Source organism: Neomonachus schauinslandi, chromosome 1 (assembly GCF_002201575.2).
Source record: "Neomonachus schauinslandi chromosome 1, ASM220157v2, whole genome shotgun sequence".
NCBI classification, from domain to species: domain Eukaryota; kingdom Metazoa; phylum Chordata; class Mammalia; order Carnivora; family Phocidae; genus Neomonachus; species Neomonachus schauinslandi.
The window spans coordinates 192,038,184-192,064,583 of record NC_058403.1 but is presented as its reverse complement, the minus strand read 5'-3'; the positions used below and the strand labels follow the sequence as shown (position 1 = coordinate 192,064,583).

General features: G+C 45.8%; 1 protein-coding gene across 1 annotated transcript in view; it reads left to right on the top strand.

Moving 5' to 3' along the window:
• Positions 1 to 26,400, top strand: part of CACNA2D3 (calcium voltage-gated channel auxiliary subunit alpha2delta 3) — an 856,949-nt gene that overhangs the window by 669,377 nt on the left and 161,172 nt on the right. Inside the window, exons 18-25 of the mRNA XM_021694907.1 lie at positions 2,407 to 2,490; positions 9,962 to 10,033; positions 10,291 to 10,352; positions 11,714 to 11,781; positions 15,822 to 15,867; positions 16,026 to 16,123; positions 18,380 to 18,473; positions 21,411 to 21,506. Of these exons, the coding sequence (XP_021550582.1) occupies positions 2,407 to 2,490; positions 9,962 to 10,033; positions 10,291 to 10,352; positions 11,714 to 11,781; positions 15,822 to 15,867; positions 16,026 to 16,123; positions 18,380 to 18,473; positions 21,411 to 21,506 (620 nt within the window). The remainder of the gene's footprint in view (positions 1 to 2,406; positions 2,491 to 9,961; positions 10,034 to 10,290; positions 10,353 to 11,713; positions 11,782 to 15,821; positions 15,868 to 16,025; positions 16,124 to 18,379; positions 18,474 to 21,410; positions 21,507 to 26,400) is intronic.

The following is a 26,400-nucleotide window of genomic DNA, read 5'->3' as shown; positions in this document are numbered from 1 at the left end:
CTTGGTGCATAAGATATATACACCAGGAGGAGGTATATGAATGTGACTGTCTGACACAGACATCTTCAACAAACATCTCCTATGGTTTATAGAACAGTGACCTGCTGAATCACTGAATGGGTCTCCTTCATTTCGAGGAAATGACATATTAGCCAACTGTATACAATGAGCCTGTGTCTTGGCTAGCAAGGTCATGGCTCTCAGGAATCATGCTAGCTATATATTAAGGCTTTATTCTGTGCCAGGATTGTGTTTGTCCGTTTACATACAGTATCTAGTTAATTATCTCAACCTACCATTGCCAGGGAGGTACTATTGTTTTTCCTATTTTACAACTGAGAAAAGGGGAGGATGGAGCAACTGGGCCCCCTGCTCAGGATCACAGGCCCAGTAAGTGGCAGAACCACTCTCACAAAGACAAATGGACATTTTCTGAGGATAAGGGAACATTTGGTGCTCGGGACCTCGGGGGTGTTTTTGAATTTCTTTAGGAGTGTTTGAAATAACATGAGTCTCAGCCATGAAAATTTGGTCAGGGGCTGGTGGTGGGTGGGGGTGTCCTGCCCCACACTGGCTATGTGATCTTATCTAAAGTGTCCTTTTACCCATTATTTAACTTGTGACAGCCTCTTTTCCTGTATGTATGGTGGGCAATGAACTGACCTTCGAAAGGCAAAATTAAGGGTGATAAACTGCAAGCAAGTCCTTGGAAAAGAAAGAAAGACTGCTTACTTGGCTTTATTGATATCTTTAGTACCTGGTCCTTACGAGGCGTCTGATAAATGTATTTGAATAAATAAATAAAGGAGCATTTTGAAATGACCAAAGGAAGTACTTCTCACAAACAAACAGTTTAGAACTAGCATTATGCCGCCCAAAATATTGAGAAAGCTCTGCCTTTTGCTCAGAAGCTGGGCTGTGTGAGCTTCTGGGGCACCTAGTGGCTCTCGGGGATGGTTCTTACCAAAATGGAACTTGGGGGCTGTTAGACAGTTAACAGAGGTCCAAGAGTGGCTGACTGTACGTCCTCAAAGGGACATGTCGAGTCTTGTTAGCATCATGCGCCCCCTTCCCCACCACACCTCCTCACTGTGACACATGGGTGACAACCCCACCCACCCCGTTCCTGTTCCTCCCACTCAGCTCCCGCCTGGATCTCGCAAGGGCCTGAGCTTCCATGAACACACAAAGTTTCCATAATGGGACCCAACTGCAAATCTGCTGTCGTAAAAAGCGGCCTCTCAGGGAGCCGCTTCCCCTCCTCTTCGTCTACAGTGGATCCGATGTCCTAAAACTGACCTTGAACATCTGTGAATTGCCTTTAGCACCTGTCTCCAGGAACCAAGCAGTGTCCACAATGGTTACCTGTTGTTTGGGGGCGGGGGGGGGGGGTCTGAAAACACAGTGATGCTGCATCCCATTTTGAATCTTACCAATTCCATCCAAAGATGACCAACTTAGGGACAAAAAAGAAAAAAACAACAAAACTATACATACATAGGTATTTTTTCCAATATGCCATTGGCCATATCTTATGAACCGGTAAAGGGGTTGCTTATCTTTAGCCCGCAGTAGAGGGCAGACTTTCCTACATTATAAACATCCCGACCACCATCATCAAAGGCCCTGAGACACAGGAACATCCAGACACACGACCGGCCAGCAGATAAAATGGTAGGGTTGCAGGGTGACTAACACCAGTGATTTAGGAGGAAAAAACGAAAACCACTCCCCCTGTTCTTAAGACACTCGTGAGGTTTTCCAGAGAAATGCCCTCATGGCCATTAAATCTGGTGGTGACTCCCAATACCCACATCCACCCCGGGTAGAGAGGCCGCACTTAGCTCAGTCCTGCTACGGCCTGTGTGAGAGCAAGTCCACACGATGTTACCAGGATGTCGAGTGCTACTGTGGAGACAAGTGCTTTTGCTTCCTCACCAAGGAGCACAGGGCCGGTTTGAGACTGGAGGTCGGGGTGGGAGAACTGTAAGACAAAGGGGTAGGACTAGATTTTTGGGAGACCGTAAAAAGCCCTTTCCTGTGTCACAAAGTGGTGGCTTTTTTAAAACTTTGGAGTAGGGAAGGATCTCCCCTATTCCACATGGGTGCCATCTGGGCAGGGGGAAATCTTTGCTTTGCTTCTGGTGGATTTGGAGGCAACGAGTCCAGTAGGTAAATTCATTTCAAGGAGCGTCGGCTTGTTATTTCCCCAGCTCGGAGCACATGGCCTGAGCTTTCCTGCCATTACAGTCCCTCGGACTGTGCCCTACTGGGCTTCTCTCCAATGTCCCTCCACTCAGTCCCCATCCAAGAAACAGGGCTTGGGAAGATAAACGCTGCCCTGGCTGATGATCTCATGGAAATTTTTTTTTTTCCCCTCTTTCTTTATCTCCCTCTCGCTACCAGTACGAAGAAGGAAAGAAGCGAAGGAAACCTAACTACAGTAGCGTTGACCTCTCTGAGGTGGAGTGGGAAGACCGGGATGATGTGGTAAGTGACTGGTTTTCAAGCCTGGTGAGGAGGGAGCTCCACAGTACCCACTTCTGTACCTGGAGGCCACCCGGGGAGCTGGCCGAGAGGCCCCCCCAGAGGACACCTGGCCACCAGAGGGACATGAAGACAATGGGCTCTTTTTAGGGCACTGGAATTTTATAAGTCTTCTGCTGGCTGGAACGGTTGCAGCTAGGCCAGCCGCCTGCCTGCTTGGCGCATTCGGCTGAAACCATCCCCTGACAGGCTCTGGTCCCTTCTGCTGTGGATTCATCCAGACTCTTGCTCGGTGCAGTTTATGGGACCTGCCACCCTCAGGGGAGCCTGGACTGAGCCTGGCTGGGCAGCAGAAGGCTCTGCCCTCCGTCAAGTCAGGATGCCCTGGGCACAGCCCTTGCTTTCGGGGAGCCGCCCAGGACTGAGCAGCCCTGCCTCCCTTCTGCATGGTGGGCAGTCCATTTCCTGGGCCTTCCCAGCCGTCCCCCTTGCGGCCACACCACAAGAGCTCACACATTTATTTCCCGCACCAACTCAGCCTTCAGCACTGTATCAAAAGCCTTCCTTATGGCCATGACTTAACCCCGTCCGTCTCCTTGTTATTTCCTCAATAAATAGATTTGTTCAACATGGCTGCCTTTGTGTGAATGTAGGCAAACTGTCCTTAATTAAATTGTCACTTCCTGTGAGTTCCTGCCTGGATCCTTGCTCTTGACTTTCTCAGTGGGGCGTCCGAGCCACGTCCACGGCTCTCTGCCCACACCCTCCCTGACGTGTCCAGGGGCCTGTCTTCAGTTTCACCATGGAGATAGCCATGTTTCCGTCCCTCAGTCTGTCCTGCTTTCCAAAGAGTTGTTGAGGGGAACCATTTGGACTCCCCAGCTGGGTTCTCTTGCTGTCATTATCTTCTCTCCGTGTCCTCTGCTCCCTGGACGTCTCAGCTAGCGTAAATCTCGGATTTTCTTCCTGGCCTATAAAATGCAAGAGGCATATCTTAGAAGTGTAGCTGATTTCCTTCATCTGTATTAGGACTCTGGAAACTCAAGTTCAGACAAAATACCTACTGTTTGCTAAAAAACAACTTCCTCACCTGTCCTCTTTTCCCCCTACCTGCTGGTGGCCTGATACTGGGTCAGCTCAATGACCTCGTAGGGTTTTACATCTTGTTCTTTAAACATGGTCATCAGGGTCTTTAGGTTGTACTGCGCCCAATGTCCACGCTCTCCCCTTTCCTCCTGCTTTTACCAAGAAGCAGGCTAGCGCGGTCGTGAGGGGAAAACCCCGGGCATTAGCCCGCCTGGGTTCGAATCCCACCGTGGCAATCTGCTGGCTGTTGGTCTCAAGCACACAATTATCCTTTCTGTGCCTCGATTTTGGTTTTTGTCCTTTTTTTTTCCCCCAGTAAAATGAGTATGATGATAAGAGTACCTACATCAGAGAGCTGTTGTGAATCTTAAATGTGTTAATATGCTGAAAGATGAAAACGTATGTACGCCATTGTGTGGAAATGGGGAGTGTCTGTGAGCGGTGGCTATTCTTTCTACTATTCTCATCAGCACTAATCCTCAGGTAACCTGCTCATGAATGAATGTCCCATGGACTTGCAGCTGCTAAATTGTCTCGTGAGTGTTTGAAGGGCGTGTTCCACTGTTTTCCTTTTTCTTCCATCTTCACTTTATCACTTGCTTTATTTTGACTTCACTGGGCCTTTTTGTTTCATTTCCCAGAAGGCTGGAACCTTGTTGTCAACATGCTTCCCCCACTTCGTCCCATCCATTTGGATCAACATGGGAAGCAAACTGCTTTATGCTCGTTCTCACTTCAGAGTCCTCACATCATGTTACTGGAAGAGATTTATTACTTGGCTCACTCTAGTCATCACCTGCACTCCAGTTAATTTTCAAGGAGCTGATATCTCCTTTTATTAATCGTGGCTTCCTTGCCCTATCTTCTTTTCTCATCGGAGCTGCAGAGCATCGGATTCCCAGCCTCTTACATGTTCTTCACCTTCATCCGACTCCCAGGGGTTTTTAGTGTCCACCTTCAAAGTTCCCACATCTCCTACAAGTTCAGTGCTCTTACTCTGCTCAAACTGGTCTCTCGTGGTCTCTCTGATTTGGGTCTCTTGTCTTACTTCCTTGAGGAACATGATACACTCAAAGCACATTTTGTGTACCCCACCAACACATTTGGGAAAACCCGGGTCACCATTTCTCTCCTACAGATTTGCACTCCGTTGACTGGAGAATCCTGGAACCAATACAGAGAAGCTTTGTAACATTGACATGTGATCCTACATGCCCATATGTCCACCACTGGGGTTTGCCTGTAAGTGGCAGAGGGCAGGCTTTTGGTTAAGATCTGGGAAAGACCATGAAGTAGAGCCCACTAAGGAGGAAGCAGCTTGAGCCTGCCCAGCTGCAGAGAACTTCTTGGAAGGAGCATCCTACTTCTCTTGGCAACTCGGCTCTTGTTGAATATAATGACGGTATTTACAACATAGACCCTGTGTCCTTCCAAAAAAGATGTGAGGTCACATATACTATTAAAACATGTGCAAAATAGACTGGCTAAAATTAGAATCTTAAAAAGAGGAAGAAAAATTAGAAACCGTTTAGAGGTGGATGAGCAGGACGTCTGGCCCAGGCTCCAGGCGACTTAGGCATCACATCAAAATACAATGAGTAAGACAGATCTTTGGGGACCCATAAGCCAAGAAGGGACCCTGAAACATCTATAGCCCTGCCTGAATCACCAGTGTTGGTCACCTCTGGGAAGGAAAAAAATATATCTTTTAAAATGGAGTTTATCCTTTGGTTATAAATTCCCACAGATGGTTGAAAGACTTAAGGATGACATTTTTCTTACTCCTGTTACCTCTTAGTCTTTCCCAAGCTTTCCACAGTGAACATGATTATTTCAATGAAGAGAAAAAATGAATATAGATAATAATTATCTGACGTACTGAGCCCTTCCTATATGCCAACACTGTTCCAAGTGCTATATGTGGATGAACATGTTGATTCTACACAACAGTTTTACAAAGTCAGTGTTATTGCCATCCTCATTTTGCAGTAAGGAAACTGAGGCAGAGAACAGATTGGTCCACGGGCACACCGTGTGAATTCCAGCCCAGGCTGCCTGGCCCCAAAGCTCTTGGCCACTTTGTTATGCCTTAGAAAGAGCTCTTGAGTCCAAGAGTCCTTAAAGACTCTGCATCAGTGCCCTCACGGTGTTTCCATAGTGTTCTCCCTGAGGGGTGCCGCAGAGATGGGGAGTCCTTGCAGCCAGCTGCTAAACAAATGCTCGCCATGGGGTGGCGCTGTAGATGCCAGCCCATCAGATTCTGCCTCTGGGCCACCTGAAACCCCTTAGGTTGCAGTGTGAGCCTTTTCTACTGCTCTCCAGTCAACTCACAGTTCTCCTTACCCGCAATGGTTCTGTGGAAAATTTTCTTCGAGTCTTTTCTTTCTAAAGCCCCATATACCTCTTCTCCTGGGGTAAAGTTCTGAGAACTGTGCTCAATTAATTTGTTCTTCTTTACACCTACTCCTGTGTCTCTGCAGCTCGTGCTTGAGCCCTGGGTCGCCAAACCAAACACAGTCACCCCCCGGCCACTACCCCCCCCTTCCCCGGACAGAGAGATTGAGAGGATTTTGATTTTGTCATACAGATACTCTGTGCCCGAGTCTGTTTTCATACTCTGGTTAAACGCTTGCTTGGGAATGACAGACCTGTTAATCTCCTGCTTCTCCCTTTCCCTTTAATCTCTTGGCTTGGCCCAGATGGCATGGCCTTGGGGGCCTGGAAGTGCATGCTGCCTGTGCACCAGGAAAGGTGAGGCTCATGTTCTGATGTGGAGAGCAAGCCACCATTAGCAGAACGAGCTGTCATTATATACTTACGCATAAAACCCAAGGCGATCAGTGAATCTCTGGGGGAGAGCTTCCTTAATGAGCTCTAACACAGGAGGAAGAGCTGTAGGCTCACTATGGAACCAGAAGCGTGACCACCAGCTTGTAATGTGGGTGCTTTGAAGGGTCAGGGAAGCTGTTGCAGCTCTGGGGTGCAGGCGAGAGAGACAGACTCACCAGGAGCTCTGGGGAAGCACATCTGACCTGGATAACACAGGACCCAGGAGAAGGAGGGTGCTTCCCAGAGAGACCGGGGAGCTGATCACCATTCCCAGAAAACTATTTCCAGCTTGAAGAGGTTTGACCTTTATTTTTATCAACCCCACTGTGGTAAAAGCTGCTTTAACGTCCGCTGCATTATCACACTTGCATCCGATAGGGAGAAATAAAGACATTTCATTGAGGTTTTAATTTGCTCTCCCTTGACGCTGTTAAGTTGAACATTGGCACATGTGATTTTTTTTACTGACTACATAATATGCTAACATATGGGCACACCCAAAGTTGTTTGGGAATATTCCTCGGCCAGGACATTTTCATTTCTCCAGATGCTCATTGCTATAATCCAGGTAGTGGCAAAATCGAGGGCTATTTGGCCAGCTCTGAGCAGCATTGTCGATCTTGCCCTTCCTGGCCTGGTGGGGACTGAGAGTTTTGTCACGCCCCCATCATTCTGTCTCTGCTCTGGGTACCTCGGCCATCTTGTCTTGTAAGCTGGCCCCTGGGGCAGCGGTGCCACTGACTTACAATAGGGTTTGGGGCAAGTTGCTCCCCTTCTCAAACCTCCAATGGAAAAGTGACATTTCTAGACTGTTCTGGTCTCACGGTGCTGTATTCTAACCCCACAGTCTGTTGAAAAGGCACAAAACCCCCTTTCCTCTTATGGCAAGAAACCACCTTCCTGTCAGCCCCAGTTCGCAGAACCTAGAGCCTGTAGGAGAGCCTGCCAGAAAGTTAAAACCTAAGACTGTTGCATGGTCAAGTTTAAAACCTTTTCTTCCATTAAAAAAAAAAAAATCCAGAAATAACAATACATTATTTTTGTATTCATGCTATACAATTGTTATATTAATGCTTTAAATTTGTCCAAATGCTTTCTCTCCTGATTTGGGAAGCAAAACTAACAGCGTGGGCTTAAGGGACAGAGAGACCGTGTGACTATAGGCAGGTTTCTTAACTTTGTGCCTCAGTTTCTCCACTTGTAAAATAGGGTTAATAATGGTGCCTTATTTTGAGGGTTTTAAAACCTGTGTCTGGCCCATCGTAAAAGCTCAATAGGTGGTATCTATCAGTATTATCTGGGCTTTATAAGACCGTTCAACATAGTTACACAGCACCTGATGGGATCCCTGGGGTCTGGGAGTCCTTGATCAGAACACTTTTGATGGCATGAATGAAAAGGAGGAAACGGAGCCACAGAGAATTCACAGAACAGGGGTATGTGTCACCGGTAAGACTTGAGTCTTGACACCCTGGGTTATTTCTCTTTACCGTGGGCTGCCTCTTTTTCAGTCTGTGCCCACCCACAGGGGTAAAGAACAGCAGTTTTAACACAGGAGTTGGGGGGAGGTCACAAAGTCCATGAATGGTCCATGAGCAGCCCTTACAAGCTATGAAATCTATTAAAATAGGAGACATCAGAGGGCATCACAGAGTAAGATGTATTTCTCATGTGGCTCACAGAGTTTGAAAAATGTTGGTTTAGAGCATGGGCATCTGTGTCAAGCAAACTCAAGCTTGAATCCTGATCCCTGAAGCTGTCGAAGGAGGGCTGGCATTGTAAGGGAGGAGGACAGTGGTGATGGTGATGGTGATGGTGATGATGGTGGGGGACAGCTAACATTTACTGGGTTCTTAGGGTGGATGAGGCACTCTTCTAAATATCAGCTCATCTACTTCTCACAGCAACTCTGCGAGATGGATGCTGTCATTAGTTTCATTTTGCAGAGAGGGAAACTGAGGCATAGAGAGAGTAAGTGATTCTTTCATAAGCTCTGGCTGCAGAGTCCTTTACTACAGTGCCATCCTGCCCCACATGTGGGTGTTCAGTAGGTGTAATCCATTTTCATTAAAACTGAAGAAAAGAGCACAACTGGACTCGTCATCTGAGCATTTGCCGCCAGAAAGCCTCAGTGACCCTGGCCTTGGAGCCGCCCAGCCCCCCGATGCTGACTGTTCGGTGCTACTGGGAGTTGGGGGCGGGGTGGTACGGACTCACGGAGAAGCTTACCTAATCTCCGACTTGCCTGGGGAATGTGAGAGGGGAAGGTCCCAAATGGCTTTAGGCAGGCACCAGAAAGAGGAAAAATGAAAACCATGTTAAAGATAAATCGAGCCGTTCTTAAAAGTTAGAAAGTAGACTTAATTAGGACCAGCTCTCCCCATCCAAAACCACAAAAGTTAAAATGGGAAAATATTTCCAGAAATGCCCATTATGTGTTGTTAAAAAATATCTAGAGTAAAATATATGTTTTATTTTATACATGCCTCCAGCTAAAAATTATGCTTTTTACTCTCTCTCTATCACAGAAGATGGGAATGTGAACCCAAATCTAGACAGCCTCGAATCAAATTTAGGTTGCTTGCTAGCACTGCAGTTTTCTATCGGCCAGGTCTTCATCAAACTCCTCAAAGGAGAGAAGAGGGGAGAGGATTTAAAAAAAAAAAAAAAAAAAGCCATGGGGCCAGGAAAGAGCGGTTCCCGACAGGCTGTGGCATGTCAGAATTTGCTCCTCTCCCGTTCAATGGCATCCCCCTTGTCTCCCATTGCTGCCCACGATGGCACATCTCTCATCACTGCGTCTGCGGTCCTTCTCTGAACCCACAGAAGGGCCGCACATAATTAGAAGAGGTCAGCCGGGGGCGGGGGGAGGGTGCGAGGCTCAGTGTCCCTAGATGGAACTTCTGAAACTCAGATACCGGGTCGCCCTGTTCACTGCCTGTCACTGTAAGCGAGACTATTAACTTGCTCAGGTTTCTCTGGGAGCATCTGAAGATGCTTCATGCTATAGAAAGTGAGTCCCTGTCTTCTAAGTGGTTGGTCTTAAAAAAAAAAAAAAAAAAAAAAAAAAAAAAAAAAACCTACTGTGTAGAAAAACAACTTTGACTTATGTTTTGAAAAATGATTTCTTCATGACAAACTAATACCCTTTCTGAAAATGTAACTTGTCCCCAGAGACATTCTTGCTTCTTGAGTGTTTTCGCACTTGTGGGGGCTCACTTCTCGGACTCTCAGGCTTCATCCACATCATCGGGGCTGCCCGAGGGTCACATGAGCACCCCAAATGAATGTTGAAAGTCATTTATTGTCGTTAGCCTCTCTCCTCCGGTACGGCAGCAGCTGGATGTTTATTCTTCAGAAGCCCTGTTTCAGAGGGCTGAGTGTAGGATGCTGACTTAGCACCAGAGCACCCACAATTTGGTGGGGACACAGCCCAGCCCCGTCATACCTCTGCTTTGCACAAACCACCATATGTGCTCCCAAGCTGAAGGATTCAAGATGTCCAGATGACATGCAACATGGGGAAGAGCTAATACCAAATTTTCTTTTATCATTTTAGTTAAGAAATGCCATGGTAAACAGGAAGACTGGGAAGTTCTCCATGGAGGTGAAGAAGACAGTGGACAAAGGGGTACATTTTTTCTCAAACATTCTTGCCGCTTAATTTAAAACAAACCACTGTGAAAAATTAGCTTTGAAAGCTCTATCTGGAATAAATATCTTTCGCTGAGATCATTTTTCTCTTGTCTTTACTTATCTCAAACAAGATTCATGTAGTACTGTTAACCTGATCATAGTGTGTCCATTTATTTTTATTTATTTATGAAAGCTTCACCTAGCAGACTAACCATGTTTTCTTCTCTCTACGACTTTTTTTTTTCAATCTAGAAACGGGTTTTGGTGATGACAAATGACTACTATTATACAGACATCAAGGGTACTCCTTTCAGGTAGAGCTGACCATAATACATGGACATTCCATCAGATCCATCAGTTGTGTTTGTACAAAACCTGCTGACGCTCTCAGAGCTCATCATCTGAAGATAACCAAACACCCTGCCGAAAGGCTGGAAAGAGTGAGGAAGGGGCTTTTCCCAGGCTGCTTTTTTTCTGTTTTCTAGAAGGGGGAAGATGGTTCAGGCTCACCTAGGAGAATTCACTAGATTTGTCATGGCTTTGCATCTCATTATCAAGCAAATCAGCTTTGGGGGTTCCAGCTAAGGGTGGAGAGACGAGTTCAGAGGGTTGCCAGGTCCTTAAACCATCTAGCTAACTTGCTGCCCAGTGAGCTCCATTTCACCTTTTATTTCCATGATCAAAAAACGAGCCTTCGCACGAGGAGGTAGCATATCCATCCCTCCATGTTGTGCTTCCGTTTTAATTTCTCTGAACTGTACTTCTGTGCTTGTCTACCTTGAATCCTGTTATTTCTCTGTAACCATCCTGAAAAATGGCTTGACCCCATTGCCTGCTTTCAGACGCTCATGTGGCATTTTAGAGTCTCCTGCTACGATGACCTTAACTTCTGTAAGAAGTCATTCCCGTGGGGCTGCTTCACGTTCCTGAACCGGGGCCTCGCAGAGCTAAGGAGAGAAAGAATTTACTGACTCTAGATGAATCTGAAAAATAAATTATGGCATTGTGCTGTCATAGACCGCCAGGGATCATGAGTTTGATGCCATTTGGAAGCAGAGCAATCGAGGGGACACATGACCGCTAAGCGGGTTTGCCAAATGAAGAGACTGTATTTTCAAAATATATTCTATTCCTTTAGAAAGGAGTTTAAATCAAGCCTGGGAGAGGGGGGAGCATCTATTAGACTAGGGAGAGGGTCGGGCCCAGAAGCCCACAACATAATAACGTGGCTCCACACTGGTGTAGTGGACGTTTTCATTTTCGTCCTTGAGAGGGGGGTCATTTTCCCTAGTTGTAAACTCTAGGGTCTGGAAAGACCCATGTGTGGCTGAATGGAGGGCAGGAGTGTGTCAGTGTCAGGTAGTGGTGAAGAGCAGGGCGCAGGGCTCTCAGAGGGCCTCCGAGAGTAGGGTGAGCAGTTTGCCACGCCTCTGAAAATGCTCACAAGCAGCCCATGGCTGCCATCCTTCCGGTCAGAAATTGCTTTGAAGCAGCTGATTGAGCCTAAGGAGAACCAACACCAACGATAACCAGTGGGGTTTTGAAAGTAAACTGTTGGAAAAATTGTCTACAGAACATGAAATGGAAATGTGAACATGGAAAATAAAAAGTGAACCCACAAGTCTATTCCAGTCGATGCCATGGGTTTCAAGGTCTGCTTTGTTTCTCTGCACAGCTTAGGTGTGGCGCTCTCCAGAGGTCACGGGAAATACTTCTTCCGAGGGAATGTAACCATTGAAGAAGGTAAGATGCTCTCTTGACCTGTCTTATCCTTCAGTCTTGGGCATTTCACTCAATTAATTGTCCACTTGGCGTGAGCTTGCCTTCCAAATGGTGGGACCCCCAACTCGTGGTGGCCTTTCTTATGATTTCATTTCTTTCTATTCTGCTTTAATCCACAAAACTGTTGAGCCAACTCAGAGGATCATCCACCAACTATATTCTCCCCATACATAAAAATCACTACCAAGAAAAATACAAAGTAGTGTAAAAATTCAAGCCCAGGGGAAATACAATGAAAACAAAGGTATGCAAGCCAGTCTCCTACACAGTTGAGCCCACAAATCTTGTTTGTGCTTCAAGCAGTTCAAGTCCAAGGGGAAATATGATCATTTAGATGATATACATAGGTCAGAAGGAATAAGGAGCATTTTGAGATTCCCAAATCCTCTTGTCTTCATAAAGCTCAGGCACACTTAAACTCCCAGCAAATGGTAGCCATTGTTACAGCACTTTAAACTTTAAAATCAATGTCATATGTGCACCGACCGTCCTTTACCATGAGCCAGTAAGTCAGTACCTCAGAGAAGGAGCCTTCCCCAGTATCACCGGCTCACAGGGAGGGGTGAAGCTGACCTCTGAAAGTCTCCACTCCCCAAGTGGCCCCAGTAAGTCACTCACCCAATCTGGATGTTAGATTTTGCATCTCCACCAAGAAGGAGCAGGACCAGACCAGTGCTCTTTCTGAGTGTCCCCAGAAAGTATGGCCAAGAGCTGGAAGGTCCGTTATGAGCCAGTTTTAATTAGTTAGAGCTGGTTACAAGTGCACGTGGTGAACTTCCAGAAGCTGGACCACCTAGGGGCTCACCCCGATGATGTAGTGGAGAACGAAGAGATTGGCTGTCCCTGAGATGCCAAATTCCACAGCCAGCTTCCTGGGGTACTGTGTGCATTGTTTTACAGGTGTTAGTATTTGTCTCCCAAATAATCATAAGGTCTTAAGAACAAGGAAGGAGATTGAAAGGTTTCCTTGTGCCCACTAATGAGTCATGTGGTATCTCTTCCCAGAGACCAGAAAGAGGGAACAGGCAGCTTTGTGACTTGGGCAAGATACTCAACAAGATGTGTTCTCAGAAATCTTTTTTTTTTAACTTCTAGAATTTTCCGGATGAATGATCCATGTGTAGCTCATATGAGCCATGTGTAGCTCTGTAGATATCACCATGAAGCCAGAAAATTCATGTCTGAGCTATTTGAGGTCAAGCTGAGGAAACAGCTCATGGTCAGAACAATAGAAAGATTATTAGTGGATTATTGGCCTCTCATGTTTCCATTCCCTTAGCCAATCCTCAATACATAGGCCTGCCTCTTTCTTTCTGTTTCTGTCTCTGTCTCTGTCTCTCTTTCTCTCTCACGCACACACACACACACACACACACAGAGTTGTTCTGTGTTGTCTTTTGGGTCATTTCTTCAGTCATGTCTTTTCCCTGTGTGTTCCGTAGCTGTTAGGCTGAGAGGTCACAGAGAATTTCAGAACTAACTGCAATCACCATGCTAGAAATTAGTTTGAATCCCAGCAAGGGGAAGAGTCTCTGGTTATCCATACAAATGAGGTCAGATCTTCCTCTCTCTGTTGGTCCTCTGTCAATAAGAGGGCTTACAATCCTGCCACCTTTAAGAGCTGAGCCTGAGAAAGCTGCTTCCCCTTGGACTAACTAGTAGACGTTCCTGTCATCGTAAGGGCCATGGCACGATCACTGTTCTGCTCTGTTCTTGGAGAAGGTAGGCTTTCCTGGAGATGGCAACCATACTTCTGTAGGATCTTCTGTAAGGAATGCTGCCCCACAGAGTGTGGGAATTTTCAACATGTTTTGCTGTTGTCATCTATTACAAAGATGGTCAACGGGTAGACATTGCTCACAATGTAAGGAGTTTCTACTAAGGCTGAAGGTATGGGCTGCAGTTCTACTTGCTGAAATTATTTCTCTTCCGAATCTCCTTGACATTTTGTATCATACATATATATGTCATATATATAGTGGTATATATATATATGTGTGTGTGTGTGTGTGATGTGTATATATGTATATACCATTACATATATATAAATATATATGTATATATATATATAAATGTATGTGTGTGTGTGTATATATATATATATATATATATATATATATATATATATATATAAAGAGAGAGAGAGAGGGCACAATAGTTGTTCAATAAATTGGAGCTTATGTCATTTTAGTCTGTGTTATCTGCATATATAGTCTGCATAGTAGATGTGGTTGTGTCAGGAGGACTAAAATCAGAGGTGAGCGACTTAGAGAACAATTCAATTTCCTCGGTGCCCTGGGAACTCAGAGAGGAAACGATCAGAAAGATCTTCCCTCTAGGAATTCATCTACAGGGCCTATGAAACAGAGCCAGAGAGGGCTTTGTGGATGAGAACAGACACTAGAGAAATGGATAGAGTTGACATAATTAACCCAATATTCCAGGAAGGTGAGACCCCACCTTAGGGTCTTTGCATTGATTATTCCTTCTGCAGAGCACTCTCTCCCAGTTATCTACATGGCTCTGTCTCTTACCTCCTTCAGGTCTTTGCTTAAAAGTCATTTTCTCAGTGAAGCCTTCCCTGACTATACTACTTAAAATTGAAACTCTTCCTCCTTTATTTCCCATCTCTGGCTTGGCTCTTTTCCTTCATAGCCCTCATCACTAACTGATATGCTATGTATTTTAATTTTATTTGTTTGTCTCTTCCCACCACTAGAAAACAAATACCATGAGGGCAGTGATTTTGTTTTGTTCACAGCTATATTATCAGGGCCTAGAATAGTATCCAGTACACAGTTGATGCCAGGAAGGAAGGAAGGAAGGAAGGGAGCAGGCAGGGAGAAAGGGAAGAAAGGATGGATGGAGGCATGCAGAGATGGCTCCATAGATTATCCTAGGGACTCATCACTGTCCCACTTAACCCTCTCATGGATCCATGAGTTAGGCTCTATCATCCACATCTTCTGACTAATAGAATTTAAAGAGTTGAAATGACACCCCCAAAATCATTCTACCAGTGGGTGTTGGAGCCAGGAAATGACACTTGGGTCCCACATGACGATATTCTATCTAATATAGTCCCTACTTTCTATAAAATCAAGCAAGAGTGTGTGATATTAGGTCTAGTATTTTGCTATTTATTTTATGCATTTGTATTTGAGGAGGAAACTGGCATCCTGAGTGCAGTATAATACTATTGGCCGTTTGGGAAACTCTGACCCCTCAAACAGGCTATAAGCGTCATCTGAGTTCCTGAGGTCATCACTCAGAAGTGTGTGTCTGCTGATGAGCCTTCAAAGTGAGCTCACATGAAGATACAATGAAAGAGAGTGATTTCCCAGAGTTAGAGTGGTCTAGAGCATTCTGTTAAAATCTCCCCAGCTTCCTGCAAACCCCAGTTGTCCCAGCTACCTTTGTGGACCGATGGCTTGTTTTTACTTAGGATCCTGTAACAACTAGCAATGTTTGCTGGTCAAAACCAGTTGAGTATTGGCAATTTCATATCATTCAACCTATCTTTTTGCCCTCACAACTACCCAGCAGTTGGGACTATGATTATTCCTGTTTTGCACATGAAGAAACTGACATTTGGAAAAGCAAAGTAACCTGCTAACATCACACCCGAGTTAAGTGGCCCAGCCCAGCTCCCTGAACAAGCTGTGCGGGGCTCCAGCATCAGTGTTTCCACCATGATACTAAGCTCATCTCCAGGACTCACTGGTGCATTGTTTGTCTCCATGGAGTTCAGGCTTTCCTGGGATACTCAACCTGGGAAGCCACCAGTGGTGGCCGAGGGAGATGGAAGTGGGGAGAGGGTTCTGCATCATTTTCTTTGTTCCGAGTCCCCCCTTCGGAGGCAGATATCATTGGGGTTGATGCCTACCCTTCATCATTCAATGGCCCTGCCCTCAAACATTTGAAGCACATGAGAGGATGAGGGGTATCAGTGCCCCACGCAGGTGGTCCTTACTCATTAACCCCTTCTCCTTGATCTCCAGGCCTGCATGACTTAGAGCACCCTGATGTGTCCTTGGCAGATGAATGGTAAGAATTAAACCACCCTTCATCAGCATGGGTATCTGTTGCCCTCTTTGATTTCGAGTCCTCTGTACTCCCTTCCAACCTCTCCCAGTTCAAAGGCAAAGGAAGGCGATGCTGCAAATCCTCACATGTTCTTGTTTTGGCCCCTGTCATGGTCTTAGGTCCTACTGCAACACTGACCTACACCCGGAACACCGTCATCTGTCTCAGCTAGAAGCTATTAAGCTCTACCTCAAAGGCAAAGAACCTCTGCTCCAATGTGAGTGGGCTTTCAACCTGTCCTGTCTGTGTATGCGGCTGTAGTTGGGGCGGGGATGGGGGAGACGCAAAACCGCACTTCCCCTCAGCTTTCAGAGGAAGCTTTGCTTTCGGCAGAGGTGATCAGTCCCATCAGATCCAGCCAAATGTCTGCTTCCTGTAGGAACAGGAGGAAGAGTGTGGGCCACTGAAAGTCACGCAGAATCCCCAATCCCAGTCTAATCCTTCACATTGGATTTGTCTCCCTACTGGACCATTTAAGTCAAGCACCTGAGTAGCATGGAAATGTTATCTCTGGGCAGGGACTGTGAATATCTGCTCCCTTATTTTACAAATGAGAGACAAGGGCAGGAAATAGGACTTGTCTCATCTCAGGCCATACTCTAGGTCTGGTTCTCTCCGGAGTGGGATCATCACTGTGATGTGTTGCCTCATGTCGTATACATGCTATTGCCCGTCTTCCTACCACGGGCCCTTGAGGGAGCTCACTGGGTCAGGAATGGTCCGTGGCTGGTGCAGGGGGGGCAGGGAGAGAGCAATGGGCCTGATGCTGACCAAGCATGTGAGCAGTCCCTGGACGGGCATATGAGTTCCAGTAGCTAGTCTGGCAGGGAGAGATTCACCACCAGTGAGCACAGTAGCTGCCCCTTCCCCAGCAGGTACCACTTACTCAGTGATGTGAACAAGTCCTTTACATGTATTATTTCATAGAATTCCCACAGCGCCCTGTGAGAGGTGTAAGGAGGTTCAGCTGGCTTCTCAACTCCATCTCCACAGAACGGATTGACTTTTTGGCAGAGGGTCTAGTAGAGAAAAGATCAGACGGACACTACATAAGCCTTACTTTTCATTTCCTTTGACTGAATGGCATATTCAAATAACAAAGGTATAGAGATAATAAAAAATTTACATTTACCATCCAGCTTTATCAGATCTTAATATTTTGCTATATTTCCTTCAAGTACTTTTTAAGGAATGAAACATTATCCATAATGTTGAAGCCCCTGAGTCCCTCCGTACAGTCCCATTTGCCTCCCAAAGAGAATCACTCCCACCTCGAATTGGTTCCTAACCTCCCATGGATCTATATTATTACTCTCCCTATATAGGTATCTGTAAACAGGATGTACCATTATTTTCATTATTTTGTATATTAACACTTATATATGGTATACTATATATATTATCTAGAGTACAATATATGTATTGCTCTACAACTTGTGTTTCATTCATTACATTTATGAGATTTATGTGTGTTGATCATTTACCTCTAATGCATTTATTTGAATTACTATACAGTATCCCACTACATAACTCTATCTCAGTGTATCCATTGTCTTTCTGATGATGAGTTGTTTTCAGTGTTTGCTTTTACAGCAAAGTGCCACTGCCTTGTGGCCCACCAGCCAAGGGGAGGAGGTGATAATTAGTTGGCCCCTCTGCAGAGCAATTGGAGGGCTCTGAGATGCCTCTGCTGGACTCATGATATCCCCCTGACTCCTTAGCATCTTCTCCAGAGTGCCAGCAAGAGTCCTTTTGGATAGGAACAGATTCCCTACTTTAAATTGGAAAAACAAAAACAAAAAACACAAAAACCAAAAACCTTTTATTTATTTATTTGGGGGAGAAAGAGAGTGAGCAAGAGAGAGAGAGCACAAGCTGGGGGGGAGAGGGAGAGGGAGAAGCAGACTCCCTGCTAAGCAGGGAGCCCCACGCGGGACTCGATCCCAGGACCCTGGGATCATGACCTGAGTTGAAGGCAGATGCTCAACCGACTGGGCCACCCAGGCGCCCCAACAAAAACCCTCTAAATGGAAGGAATCACAAAATAGGAGTCCCAAGACTGTTTAGTTACTACATCCCTTCCTCTTATAAATGACGGGGAGCAGGGCCCTGAAAAATTACAGATTGTGATAGAGGACAGAAATGGGGGTGAACCGAGCAAATTTCTAAGACATGCTGGTCTGTGGCACCAACTGCTAGATGAGAAGAGAAAGCAGAAAACTGAAGAGGGACACACACAAGACTCTCCGTGTATAATCATCTCACTCGAACACTTTGGGGGCCCCCCTATTGCTGGCCTATCAGGTGTCAGAACTGTTCCATATTTTCAGCGGGTAGGAGGTAAATGCATAAAGTGCTACACCGTGGGAGAAAGTAGCCTGCAGTTACTATGGAGTGAGTGAGGCGAGCACCCCTTGTGCCCCCACTGGGACCCCAGCCACAGCCACCTTCTCAAGTCTGCCCCTCCCAATAGGTGATAAAGAATTGATACAAGAAGTCCTATTTGATGCCGTGGTGAGCGCTCCCATTGAAGCCTATTGGACCAGTCTCGCCCTCAACAAATCCGAGTAAGTGTTTGCACGTGTCCCCCTTTCATGGTCATTTCCCCACAAGCCGTCCGAAATATGGTTATGGTTTAAAGAACTAAACTGTTTTAGGAGCTTGGTGTTAAAGTGCTTTAATTTTCCCCAAAGCTCCAAACCACAAGAGCTCGAGCAGATTAGCGGCTCGGGCTTGGGTGGCAAGCTCCTGGGTTTGACATATAATTTGAGTTTTAGCGTTACATGAAATTTGGTGTGCTGAGGTGGGGGGCGCTTCCGAGGGAGGGGGAGGCAGAAGGAGCGCTTAGCTTCTTGCCCTGCCATGGCTCCCTCGGCTTCACAGTCTGGAGGGGACTTGGGATCTGGGCCAGGCCGGGTTTTAAGTAGGACGGGGAAGGGAGAGCTCTGTTTCATGAGGGTGTCAGGATATAACCCTGTGGTTTTATTTCTGAAGCAGAGGATGCGGGGAGAGGGGGCTGGGAAATGGTCATTGTTGTCAAAGCTTTCAGCAGCTTGTTACTATTATTTTACTAACTTAAGTAGGTTATTAAAGATTAAAAATAGGAAGTGAAAACATTCCTTTCTCCTTATACCTTCACGTCATACATTATTTAGTTCTCTCTCCTTTTCTGTTCTTTATTAGCTCCATTCCTTCCTTCACCTTCCCTTTTGTATATTCTCTTCTATCCTATCATTCATTTTGTTCTCATTTTCATTCATTCATTCACTCATCAGATACTGATTGAGTGTCTGTTACGTGCTAGGCACTAGACTAGGTGTTGGTGAAATGGAGCTAACTCAATCAAACGTAGACCTTGCCATCATGGTATCTGTGGTGTGTAGTATGACAGATTATTAAGAATTGTGATAACTACTTTGAAAGAAGTGTAAGGACATGTAGAGTGTGACAAGACCTAGAGTGGAGGTGGAAGACAGAAGGTTTTTCTGGGCAGAAACTAGTTCAAGTGTTAGGGAGCATTCTAAGGAAAATGGAACAACATGTGCAAAGGTCCTGAGGTACAACAGTATTTGACACATTTGAGGCATTTAAAGAAGGCCAGCAGAGCTGAAATATAGAAGGTAGACTAGAAGATGTTGGGAGATGAGGCTGAAGAGGGGCCAGATGGCTCAGGCCCTTGGGAGTCAGGTGAGGGACCCTGGATTCTATACTATGAGTGTTATAGAGTCATTGAACGATTTTAAGAAGGACATTTTAAGATTTTAAGAAGGATATGATCATATTTGCATTGTTAAACAATATCCCTCTACTGTGTGAAGAATAGAGTTTAATGGCGTAAGAACAATAATAAAGTCTCCTACAGCATTCCAAGGGATTTGCCACTTGGACCAAGGCAGTGGCACAGGGAGGAAAGATCTTCTTGTGGCATGCTTCAGAAGTGAGACCTCCCCCCGCCCACCCCAACCCTGGATTTGATGATGGGTCTGCTGAGTGAGGGGAGGAAGGCTGAGCTGTCAAGGATCATTTACAACACAAATACCTGTATAGATAGTGGTGCCATTTCCTAGGACAGGAGACAATGAAAGAAGACCAGGTTTGGGATGTCCGGGCATGTCCAGAGTTCTCTTCTAGACATTTTAAGCTCAAGTCTCCCAAGTGGAGATGTAAGGTAGGCAGTTTAATCCAGGAGTCTGGAACCCCAAAGAGAGATTTACCATTCTCATTATACTTGGGGCTGTCCTTGGACTGCTTATATTCATGGTTCTTATTCCCTGGGAAGGTTGGGGAAGAGTCAAAACCTTTCCTGCAATTGCAATCTCTGGTGGATGTGGAAATGTTTCTGTTAAGCTCTCATGAACCTCAAAATCCTGTGCAAAGATTGCTGATTCACTCCTAACACATGCTGAAGATTTCCAAAATGGTAGCTTGCTTTGTAGTCCACATCTGTAACTGATTGGGCAGCCTGGCTTTCCAATTTGGGTAGGCTGCAAGCAGAAACAAATGCATAGTGCTGGTTTTTATTCACCCCTTAAATACTTAAAGGTAGTATTGGCCACTTTGACTACCATCGAAGATCAAGTAACCAAATTATCTTATATTGAAGATGACATGGATAGTGCTTCAAATCAAATTGCTACTAGCATTTAGGGAAGGGAAGCAAATTCAAGAAACAGTATTCTCTTCATACTTTTATTGTAGAATGAAATTACGTATTTGTGGAGAAAGACCATTTGCTTTTTTGTGAAGAGGTAGGCATTGTGAATATCCTGAACATGCCCAAACATACAAAATTTGCCTTGAAAGTTGAAGAAAATACCTGTAGTGAATTTTAAAATAAGTTTTCTTTGCTGAGGCCATTCTTAGGGGTCCTGTGCCTCGTATCCTGCAGGGCCATTTGAAGAAACCATTTTTTTACTCATCTCTTTGGGGATGGTGGTAAGAATAAGGCCTATGCTCTGGTAGAAGTTACAAGATGGTGACTTCAAATGGTGTAGAATTCAGGTCCTAGACATTTCTAGGTTGTAGGACCCTGCAGATTTGATTCAGTGGCTCAGTTGCTACTGTCCCTAATGACAGATTCCACTAATAAAAATGGATTTATCAGGTCAATGCAAAAAGCTACCTCTAAGGATTTTCTTCCTCTCCTTAAAGTCATTCCCATTCCAGCCTACTGTCCTGAGTTTGCACCCAGAACCCTGAGATAAGCTGTGTTTATTTAGCATGGGGGTGCATTCTCTCATGGTACTTTGGAGTTCTTGGAACTCAATGGAGTTCTTAGTTTTTCTTGCAAGAATTACCACAGAACTTTCCTAAGGGGTGAGTTTGCATTCTGTGCTTGGTGCCTGTGTGCATCTGTGTATGTGTGTGTGTTTCTATAATTTCTTTTAAAACTCCAGGCTTCAAAACTGCTATTTCATAAAACATTCTGTGAGTCTTCAAATGCAAAAGCCATTATCTGCTTACTGTCTGGAAGCATCCCCCTGTTGTCTGCTGCTGTGTTTCAGGAATTCTGACAAGGGCGTGGAGGTTGCCTTCCTTGGCACTCGTACTGGCCTCTCGAGGATCAACCTGTTTGTTGGGGCTGAGCAGCTCACCAATCAGTAAGTAGGAAGGCTCCTCTGCAGGGGCCCCGGGAGCCCCTGAAATGGGAAATTCAAAGGGCTGCTTGAGTTTCTTGATTCTACAACCGGTAGAAACAAAATTCAGGCCACCCCAGGCCGGCTGACATTGTTCCCCTCCGTTTTACCACGGGGGGCCCCAGCGTGTATGTTCACCTGCCTGTTGGCCTTTCCACAACCCTTTGTTCTTCATGCTCGCTGGCTTCTGTCCACCGTCCTGGAGTTCTCTCCCGGGCTGGTGAGTCATTGCAGAATCTGGCGATGGTGTGGCTGTGGGGGGAGCAGCCAGAGGAGGGCTCCTGACAAATGGCTTCAGGGCATCCAGCTGCTCTGCAGAGGAATTCCTGCCTGTCCAGGAATCAGTGTTTCAATCTGTTGTTTATTTGTTTGTGTATGCTTTCCTAAACCTCGGTGCCTCTGTGCTGAGCCTGAGGGCCTGCAGAGCCCCAAGCCCAGGAGCGGGCAGTCTGGTGGTACTTGGGTTGGACAACGTTTCCTTGTGCTTCCAAAGAGACCCAGATGCACAGTGGGCAGGGCGTCGCCGAGTCCAGTACCCAGATGCCCTTGAAACCACCGCTCAGCCTCTGTGTCTTCATCGAGCAATAGGGCAATAGGGTCTTACCGCTTCAAACTGGTGTTGGAGCAGAGCTGGAGGGAGCCTGGGAAGTCTTTTCTGACCCCATTAATGTTTCTCGGTTTGGGGTTTTTTTTTTTTTCCCTCTCAAGTAAGAGGCATTTTTAGGCCAGGGATAAATCTAGTCCGAGATTCAGAAAGCTTGCCAAGTATGTGTGGGAGGGTTCAGACATTACTGTAGGACCTCACACACCCTGACCTATAGATACTTGGGGGTGAATAACCAAGCCACAGGCTGGCCACCAATCTGAAAGGGGTTGGCCCCACGGAGACCCGAGAAGGAGATGCTCCTGTCCCAGCAAGCCCCATTCAGCAGTTCTCTTGCCTCTTAGCTGAGGCCCCGACTCCAACCATATGGTATTATAAAACCAAGTCTGGTAAATGGCATGTAAATAGATTTTTAGATGGTTTGTGACCTGGCTTTCAATTCCTACTCAAAGACTCTTTCTCAGCATCTCAGATTTGTCATTTAGGAAGTCGGCTACAGTTGTGACTTGATTTTTTCCAAGCCCTCTTTAGCCTTTTAGCTCAGCCCAAATATTTTTTCAGAGGGCAAGTTCCTAGAAAGACTAGAAGTGTCGAGATACACATCACCTTCTCCTTTTGGGACCTAGAGAGACAGAAGGAGACACAGAAACTGACTTTCTCATGCTCAAGAGAAAGGCTGTTGTTTATCTTGAGATTAAAACAGATAAACTCAGAAGAACAACCACAACAACAAAACAAACAGTGCACCTTGCTAGTGTGTCCTGTAGGTCACATTCAGGACTGCTGGGCAGAGCACCTGGCTCAGCCCACTGGTTTGCATCTGAGAAATGGCAGTGGTGATCTCCCTGGGTTCTTGTGAGGATCAAAAAAACTATGGATGTAAAACCATGTTGAGAAGCTAAAAATATCTGTAAGTACAGGTTAGCTCAGCTCCCTGTGACACTGCTGTGACCCACAGTGAGTAGTCATTGGGTATCCGGATGGATGAGATAATTCTTCTGTCTTCAAGAAACTCATAACATTGATTCATATGGAGGTACCTTGTGGCATATTGTACCTCTATACATTCATATATATTCATATAGAGGCACATAGAATTGACTTCTCTTGTCTTAGAGTCTTGTACCTGTCTACCCCTTCAAGCAAATGGCATTTTTTAAAGATCTATTTATTTATTTATTTGACAGAGAGAGAGTGCCAGTGTGGGGGAGGGGGAGAGAGGGGCACCGGGAGAGGGAGAGAGAGAATCTCAAGCAGACTCCCCCTGAGCGCAGAGCCCGACTAGGGACTCAATCTCACCACCCTGAGATCATGACCTGAGCCAAAGTCGAGAGTTGGACACTTAACCAACTGTGCCACCCAAATGGCAAATGACATTTGTTAAGACCCAACTATTCAGATATACTCTTAGCCAGGGCTAGAAAGCTTTTAGATTTTCTGTGTTTTCAAAGAAGGCATACAAGGAAGAGTGCAAAGTGCCGGGGAAAGGACTAGAGAATATGAAGTCCCACCCCATGTACTAGCATCAGCCTCCTACACTCTCTCTATCACCATCTCTATCACCTGATTTTAGAAGCACATTGATTCTAGTTCATGGCCTTTGTACCTGCCAATGTCAGCAGTGAATCTTGCGCCTTCAGCCTGGCCTTTTGGAGCATGTGTAGTAGACATATAGAAGAGGTGATATCAGCCTCTGTGGGGGTGATTCTGCTCCCCTCAGAGTTCTAAGTCTAAGAGATGGCTGCCTCATAGCTTCCATGTGAACCATAGAGAACGGAAGAAGCCCCTGAGCTCTAAGAATCCCATACACTTGTTGGAGCCATTTTCACTTTATAATGGGGCTCAGAGACTCAGTGACTGACCCAAGTACCTCACCCAAGGTCATTCAACTGTGCTTAAAACCTAGGCCTGTCTCACACAACACCACAACAGCCCCCGGCATCCAGAAGTAGGCTTTCATCTTCCCCAGAAAGATCTGTCTTCCTGAAGAACATTTTCAGAGATTCTGTAAAATCAGCTCTCTCTTTCTGCTTGCTTCTGAATCACCACTTGGTAGTTGTCAGGAACGCACAAGTTTTTCTGGCAACCAGACCCTCTGCTATTAACACCAAAGCCAATGGAGATCAAGCACTGCAGGCTCCTGCTTGCTGCCCTGGGTGCCAGCACCATCTGGTCCTGGGCAGCAGGCACTGGGCGCTCAGTTATGCAGTGTTCCAAGCCGATCACCTGCCGTCCTCAAATGTCCCCGTCAGTCTAAGCTATTATCCCACCTTCCTTGCCTGGAAGAGGGACCGTTAACTGCTGAATGAGAAAGGTGCCTTCCTCCCTGTGGTTATATGCATCCCACCACTGAACAGGACCATCTCAAGTGAAAATGCATGGTTGTGCCATGGTGCGGTGTGGGAGGCAGCTGTCCCTTCCACCTAGGGCTAGGCAGCAGAGTCTCCTTCACATACCTCTCCAAGTCAGGTTTACGAAGAATCTCATATCTAAAGAAAAAAAAATACAAAAGGTCACATTTCAGTATTTGTGAGTCCTATGGATTTTAGGATCAGGAAACATTACCACTGAATAGATCAGTGCCAGAAGGAGCTTGTCTGTAACATCAAGCCTGGGACTTCCTTCGCCCTGCACTCTGAATAACGCAGAGGTCTGTGCACTGTCTCAGCCCCGCTCATGACTCCACAGTTGGCCTTTTGAATGACAGCAGAGAGCCTTTACATGGGAACGTGGCCATACGGACGAGAAAATTTGAAAGAATTAAGAAATCCTATTTAGAAAAGATATAGCAGACTGCTTTGAATACTTGAGGAGCTCTTATCAGAATATGAGATTTGATTTATCATGTGATCATTAAGCATACGATGAGTGCCTGATGAGTGCCAGGCCCTGGAAATGTCAAGAAAAATAAGGTCTCTGCCCTTAGAGAGGAATTGGGACATAGTAGTATAAGTTAAAAGGAGACATATTTCCATGCTAAGAACTTTAAGGGTGGTCTCCAATGGAATGGGTTTCCTCTAGGAGTGAGCTTTGCATTTTAGGAAGAGATCAAGGGATCGCTGGTTGACCAAACCCTAAAACTACAAATTTCTTTCCTGAATTAGAAGCCAATTCAAGTAGTTTCAAAGAACCAACTAATTGTAACTTAGCATATAAATTCAACCATGCTGTAACAATGTAGAATATTTGAGTATTTCTCTCCATCATCTGTGTGATCCAACTCCACACTGCAAACTGCTAGATAGAAAATGATGCCATTTCCAGTTCAATGAGTGGCCTTTTCCCTGCATGCACAATGTATCCTGATTGCTCTCCCTTCCTGCAAGCTCTCTGCAGACTGTCAATTAGCCAGGCAGCCACTTCCTCCCCTGAGTCCTACTGTATCAGCCAAGATGAGGCACTTGGGTACTAGAGAGTAAACATGATTCTTTGGAGTTAAGCGAACCAGCAAACACTCATTGGAACTTCAGGATGTGTAAGGCTCTGTGGTGGGAACCAAAATGGGAACAAAAGCTTCTTTCCTCATAGACCTCAGGAGGCTTGGGATGGGGATATGACATAGTACAGATGAGGCCAAGGAAGAAGGCTGTGTGACAGACCAAGGCTGTGGGCCCCAGCATGGGGCAGGGGCTTGCTCAGGTCTCTGTGCATTTGTGTGGTAGGTGGGATGTGATTTTGAAAGGAAGAGATGGGGAGGAGAGTGCATGTAGTCTTCAGGGTAGAGAGAAGCACTGGGCAGTGGGTGGGAGGCTGGGCAGGGTGAGGGATTTATAGAGGGGGCCGAAGCCATCCTGTTGTCTGGAAAGTAGGTTGGGGAGGCAGGAAGGGAGCAAGGATTTCTACATGGCCAACTGCTACCTCTGTTACACTTTTTCTAAGAGGAGTAAAAATCTACTTAAGAAGTTGGTCTTCCCAAGGATATGTGATCATGTGTGAATTGTAAGGCAAGACAGAGCTTTCTGACTTCCTTTGTCTTCAGATATGATTTCTGGAGGCTTTGTTTGTTTGCTTGCTTTAAATGGTAAGATAATCAGTTCACTAGATACACTAGGAAAAATCATTTCCCTCACTGGGAGTCTCACTGCTGGAGTTCTACAAGGTATTTGAGTAATCTGGGGTACATGGTGTTATATAGGTTCTCTCTGCACTGGGAAAGGCAGGTTGGGGTTCTGGAAGCCAACACCATTTTTACCCAACAAAGGCAGTTGGGACACACTGGCATCTGGCTTTTCCTTGCTGAGTGGTGCCAGGATC